Consider the following 7,170-nt stretch of genomic DNA (forward strand, 5'->3'; position numbering starts at 1 on the left):
TGAATCATGAAAGAAAATAATGTGGGTTCCATGTCCATTGCAGTAGGAAGCCTTCTATCTTGTAAAAAAATCTCATAGCAACAGTATAAACAGACCGTTTACTGACGTGCTGTGTAATCTTTCAGGGACACAAACGGTCATTGAATATCGGTCCTCACTCGCTCAGTAAGCGGTGGTCCCGTGTTTTGTATTTTAACGTAAAACTCGTAGAGTCCTATACCTGATCGATACCACACTGTCCTTAGACTCCATGAGTTATATCTCCACGAACGAACCTATCACTTCTTATTTCCTACGTTTTTACATTTCACGAGGACATAACGTGATTCATTTTACGGTGTACTCCTTATACATCTGCCGTGTGCATTGCAGGTGAATAATAAACAATGAATCAATTCTTTCGTTAGCTACAGTTCCTTGATAAAAACTCCCAAACCCAACATTGCCCACTACCAAAATGAAAGGAACCTACTGTCAGCCCCACTTCCTTATAGTTGGCTGACTGCTAACACCCTATTGGTTTAGGGCTAATGCGGCCGCCAATGGCTAATGTGATTGTTGGGAGGCGCTGTAGACCGCGAGGTGAGCGGTTGGTGAGAACGGGTGAATTTTGGTGAACGGCGAAGTCATCAGGTTGTGTGTGGACGTTGTAAAATAACGTGAGTGCATCTAGGTGTTTCCGGCCTGATAACCCCCCCTCCGCTGTACGGGGCAAGCTGATTCTGTGCGTTGCTTATCAGTTTCTGTCACTGCACTCCGTTTCTGTAGCATAACGCGGGGTCCTAGAATAATTCACGGATCCCCAAGTCAGCGGCTCAGGCCCAAGTTCATAGCTGGTCTTAGGTGGTGACATTGTTGTACTTGTTTTACTTCTACCTCAGATAGGCCAGTCACCGGTGCACAAGCTTTATGGCTATGTGTACTGATCTGTAAAGTCATTTCCTAAGGTGACTCGTACATATACACACACCTCTGGAGAATAACTGGGTTATTAGACTTGCAGATGATCTAAAAAGGCCCTCATTGTCTATATATATATATATATATATATATATATATATATATATATATATATATATATATATATATATATATATATATATAGTCCTCTGCAACTAAAATAGCTTCAGCCACCTTGCATAGCATATTACACAATATTGTTTAGTGCTATGCAATCTGTTGATGTTTTATAAATTAAAAATAGTCATGCTCATAAGAATGTATTCTTCCTTACAGGCCCCTCCATGCCATCATCATTGAACTGCCCATATGACAAAATTGGCTGCTTGTTAGTATGTGTGAATAGCTAACTATTCTTGGGTAAGTTGCTATTTAATAGTGTTATGAAGGCATTAGTAGGACAATTAAAATGCATTTTATATCATTAAATTGTACCCACCATTTTTGTACTTGGTATGTAAATATCAGGATAATAAAATGCAAAATCTTCTTTTCCGCTAATGCTTGTAATTTGGCACATGCACACTTTGATATGTGTTTAATTTGTAAAGTGATTTGACATTTGGTTGTTACCCCACTTGTGAGCCATAACACAATGAGTCTTCTGAGCATGGCACGGCAAGTTTTCCAATTAGAAGCAGCATTCACGTGTAGCCACCATTAATTGTCAGTGTCCTTTTTAGGAGGCTCCCGAGCTGGACTTATATAAAACAAAAATGAATTCCCCATTTAAACTTTTAATTATCTTGGGGGGGGGGGGAGAAGTGTGATCATTTTTCTTTTTTTTCTTATTATTTGTCTTGATTTTTGTTCCTTCACTGGCACCAAGAACCTGGAGTGTAATCAGTAGAAATCAGAACCCTGACCCTTCTACATGGTTCACAGTGATTGCTTGTCTAAGATTTCATTTATAGTTGTCCCCATCTTGCTGCTTCAAATAAGAAGTCCAAAATTTACCCTACGTAGGTTTTTCAAGGGCTGTGTACACAACAATTTTAAATGCCTTTGGGGCATTTTATTTTTTATTCCTTTCTCTTAAACTATAGTGATTTATTTCCTTGCATATCAAAAAATGATTGCTATGTAATATTGTCCTATTTCCTTTTTATTTTGGCAGATTTGTGTATCTGAAGTTTAAAGTGTGGTGGTTCCATCATGACTGAGCCAGAAGAGACGGTTGTTTATGTAGAACACCGGTATGTATGTTCAGAATGTGGAGAGGAATATCCCAACCTGGAGGATGCTGTTCTACACCAGCAGAGCCATGCACCATCTTTGCAGGAACAACAGTATCAGGTACTGGGCCTAAACTCTCAAGAAAATCAATATCAGTGTCTGGAATGTGGACAACTTCTAATGACTCCTGGAGAACTTCTTACCCATCAAGAGCTCCATATTAAGCTTATGAATCCTGCTCAGGCTGATACTCCCAAGGCCAAGCGACCCTCACGAAGTGAAATACATTATGAGTGTGTTGACTGCAAGGCTTTGTTTAACAGTCAAGATGTGTGGATGGCTCATCGATACACTCATATGCAAGCTGAAGATGTTCCTCAGACAAAAGTTGTGTTGCAAGCAGAAAGTCCTACTGTAGAGGATGCTTTACAACTTATGTGCAATCAGCCCATTCCTGGGGAAGTCCACCTTGTAGCAGGACAACAGCATTTTCATGTGCCACCTACTTCATCTTCTTCTGTGTCACATACTCAAGTTCTGGTAGACTTGGAGCACTCTTACAAGAAGAGCGAAGGCTCAGGAGAGGACTGTGCTGTTGAGGTTCTCCTCTACAAATGTTCTGAGTGTTCTCAGCTATTCCAGTCGCCTGCAGAATTCATTGAACATCAGGCCACACATTTTCCTGGTCAAGAGAGTGCCATATCCACAGAAGAGTTACCTGTCACTCCTCCTAATCATTTGCCAACTGAGCAGTCTGAAGAGCAAGTGGAAGAGGTGACATCTGTCAGTAGTGTGGTTGAGAAAAATGGAGCAGTGGTTGATAATCCAAAGGTAGATTATGTAGTAAGACATTGTGGGAAATCTGGCAAAGATTTGGAGTTTTCCTGTGGTCAGTGTGGTGGAAACTTTCAGAGTGTTGAGGGGTTGCATGTTCACCAAAAAACTTATCAGACCGGTCCTTTTAGCTGCCCACTCTGCAGTAAGGTCTTTTCCACTCACCCAGAGGTAGGTGAACACCTAAGGTCGCATAGTGGAGAATCACACTATCTGTGTGTGGATTGTGGCTTAGGCTTTGCGAGTGAGGCTGTTCTGCTGAACCATCGGCGCTCCCACCTTTCTAACCCACTATATACGTGTGAATGTGGGCAAACATTTCTTAACATGACAAAGTTCCTATACCACCGGCGTTTGCACAGTGAGAAGCATAAAAATCAAACACCGGTAGAGGAGAAGAAAAATAGCAGCTATCATTTTCCAACCACCACTGGGGCCTTCTTATGCACACCTTGTGGAAAAGAATTTCCTCAGCTTTCTCAGCTGCTGCGCCACCAACGTTTTGTTCATGCACTTGAGAGAAGACATAAGTGTCCAACATGTAGTAAACCATTCAAGAAGCGATCACATCTGCGCAACCACATGCTAACACATACAGGAGAGAGACCATACTCTTGTACTGATTGTAGCAAGTCTTTTAATTCGCAGGCCAACCTTTTGCGGCACAGGTTAACACACACTGGAGAGAAGCCACATAAATGTCAGATCTGTGGGAAAGCTTTTAGCCAGTCTTCTACTTTGCAGCAGCATCTTTATGTTCATAACCAAGCATATCCATATAAGTGCATGGAGTGTGGGATCAATTTCCATCGCCCATATCGTCTTTTCATGCATCAATACCAACATACTGGAGAGTACCCATACAAGTGTGAGAGCTGTGGACTGTCCTTCCTGCTTAAGAGACTGCTGGAAGTACATGAGCTTGGGCATCGTGGAGAGTTACCACTTAGGTGTGTGGACTGTGGCACAAACTTTCCAACCTCACAAAGGTTGCAGGATCATAGATGCACTAAATCCGGGGCAGGTGAGAAACTGGAGTGTCCTGTATGTGGTAAGAAGGTGATTTCTGATGCTCGTTTGAATGCACACGTTGCTTCCCTGCATGCAGGTGTAAAGAGAAATAATCGTATTATAGGAAAGGGTCCACAGGCCTCAACACCTAGAAGCAAGCAGAAAACAGGAGCAAAGAACCTGGAATGTCCTGACTGCCAGAAAACGTTTAGCACAGAAACATCATTGCAGGTACATCGCAGAATTCATACTGGTGAACGTCCATACCCTTGTCCAGATTGTGGAAAAGCTTTCCGTCAGTCCACACATTTGAAAGACCACAGGCGCCTTCACACAGGAGAGAAGCCCTTTAAATGCGATGTGTGTGATAAAGCTTTCACTATAGCTGTACGACTGGCTGAGCACAAACGTATTCACACAGGCGAACGACCCCATGCCTGTCCAGACTGTGGTAGAGCTTATCGCTCATTCTCTAACCTATGGAAGCATAGGAAACTACACAAAGGTCAAGTGGATCCACCTCCAATCACAGAGTCGCACACTGGTGACATTTCCAACACTGTAGCTATCTTGGAGACTGTAGAAACTATTCCAATTATTGAAACAGTTGAAATATTCCCTGAAGGTAGCACTATCAGTGTGCAGGACATACAGTTTGAGACATTACAGGTAGAAAATATACATTTGGGGAACATTCAGATTGAGACCCTGTGAATTAACAAAAAAGCATCAGCTGAGAGAGAAGTCACTGGCAACTGTGGGTTTTGGTGACAGAAAATAGCAAACACCATAATAGCTTGAAAAAGAAAACCGTGTGTTAATTGGTTTGGATAGAAACATTCATAATAAAGAGCCTCTTAGCAATAGATAGCTACATTTAAAAAGCCCTCTAAAATAAGGTTTATTATTGCCCTAATATGTAATCAGTAAGTGTCAGACAGAACACGCACTTGCAGAACATTGTACTTTCTAACACTGTTTTTTTGTGAAGGACTTTGTATTGCAGTTTGGTTATAAAGAATCATAAGTTTATTCTCAATCAATTTTGTGCTTCCTTTTACATTTATCAGTGTCTATGGAATTGTTTAAGTCAAAGACAATATCACTAATGTGCCCTACTACAGAGTTAGAGCGTCAGTAAACACTTTAAAGGGACATAAAACCCACATTTTTTTTCATTCATGATTCAGATAAATACAATTTTAAACGACTTTCTAATTTACTTCTATTATCTAATTTGTTTCATTCTCTTGGTATCATTTGTTGAAGGAGCAGCAATGCACTACTGGTTTCTAACAACACATGGGTGGGCCAATGACAATCAAAATATATATGCAGCCACCAATCAACAGCTAGAACCTAGGTTCTCTGCTGCTCATGAACTTGCCTAGATAAACCTTTTTAGCAAAGGATAACAAGAGAAGGAAGCAAATTAAATAATAGAAATAAATAGGAAAGTTGTTTAAAATTATATTCTCTATCTGAATCATTAACAAAAATTTGAGTTTCATGTCCCTTTAAGTACAAAATTGTATTTCTACAAAATAACATATCCGTTATCAAGTCTAAATGTTTTTAAAAGCTTTTTTTTAATACAAAATTAGTTTTTCAATAGCCCCATTTGCCTTGATCGGAGGAGACAATCTTGGCATTTGTCTGCAGACTACAAAACTAGCCAAGGTCATAATCTTAGTATAGAATGCATTGCGGTTGTCATAAGTCAATTAAAGGGATATGAAACCCACATTTTGTCTTTCATGATTCAGAGCATGCAACTTTGAAACCCCAATTTTTTTCTTCCATGATTCAGCATCCTGGGTAACGCTTGCTACATTTAGTCACCAATCATCAAGCGCTACCCAGGTGCTGAACTCATAAGCTTACATTCCTGCTTTTTTAAATAAAGATACCAAAAGAACGAAGAAAAATTGATAATAGGAGTAAATGAGAAAGTTGTTTAAAATTACATGCTCTATCTGAATCCTGAACAAAAAAATAGGCTTTCATATTCCTTTAAGGAAAGATATGTAGCAGCATTAGCCTCAAAGTCAGAAGGGTGCATTTCAGGTTCTGAGAGTTATAAAATCTACAGCTAAATTACATGAAAAGGGGGCAAAATGAATAATGAAAGTTATGCATAACAAAACATTTTGTATACAAATTTCAGAGTTTTCAATGTTCCTTTAAAAGGAGATTGTACTTGCAATTTTTGTTTTATTTTACATGGGGTACATAAAGGGACACTGAACCCAAATTTTTTTTTTTTGGTGATTCATACAGAGCAAGCAATTTTAAGCAACTTTCTAATTTACTCCTATTATCATTTTTTTTTCGTTCTCTTGCTTTCTTTATTTGAATAAGGCATCTAAGCTAAGGAGCCAGCCAATTTGTGGTTCAGAACCATGGACAGCACTTGTTTATTGGTGCTGTCCAATCAGCAAGGACAACCCAGGTTGTTTACCAAAAATGGTCCGGCATCTAAACTTAAATTCTTGCTTTTCATAATAATAAAGATACCAAGAGAATAAAGAAAATTTGACAATAGGAGTAAATTAGAAAGATGCTTAAAATTGCATGCTCTATCTGAATCACGAAAGAAAAAATTTGGGTACAGTGTCCCTTTAAAGTGGCACAACATATTTCTTCCATGATTCAAACATAGTGTTCAATTGTAAACCACTTTTCAATCTACTTCTTGCTATTTGTTGAAGAGGCTGCAATGCACCACTGTGAGCTAGCTGAACACATCTTTTGAGCCAATTACATATATGTGCAGCCAATAATCAGCAGCTAGCTCACAGTAGTGCTTTGCTGCTGTGCTTACCTATGTATGCTCAAAAAAAAGCAAAATAGATAATAGAAGGACACTGGAAAGTTTTTAAAATTTCACACGCTGTCTGGATCATGAAAGTTTAATTTTGACTTCACTGTTTATTTTTTAAAAAAAAAAGGGAAAAAAGCACTGCATGAAGTTTTGTGTCTCTCCAACAGTAAGGCAGTGGGAGCCAGTAGTCATTATTGCATCAGTATTAGTTTTGCACAAACGTGTTTTTCTTTAACAGTATTTGCTTAAATTGTTCATTTATGCCAAATGAATGTTTTTAACCTGTGTCAGTGCTGCCCTTTTATTTACACAAAAACTATTTTTTTGTGCTTTTTTTAAAAAAAAAAAAATATACAGCCTTTCAT

General features: G+C 39.1%; 1 protein-coding gene across 1 annotated transcript; it reads left to right on the top strand.

Moving 5' to 3' along the window:
• Positions 1-568: 568 nt before the first annotated feature.
• On the top strand, positions 569-5,020 carry ZNF574 (zinc finger protein 574). Its single transcript, XM_053691029.1, has 3 exons — positions 569-659; positions 1,237-1,320; positions 2,078-5,020. Exon 3 carries the CDS (start codon positions 2,116-2,118, stop codon positions 4,693-4,695), a length of 2,580 nt encoding a protein of 859 aa, XP_053547004.1. The 5' UTR covers positions 569-659; positions 1,237-1,320; positions 2,078-2,115; the 3' UTR covers positions 4,696-5,020.
• Positions 5,021-7,170: the final 2,150 nt, after the last annotated feature.

This window comes from Bombina bombina, chromosome 8 (genome assembly GCF_027579735.1).
Source record: "Bombina bombina isolate aBomBom1 chromosome 8, aBomBom1.pri, whole genome shotgun sequence".
Lineage (NCBI taxonomy): Eukaryota > Metazoa > Chordata > Amphibia > Anura > Bombinatoridae > Bombina > Bombina bombina.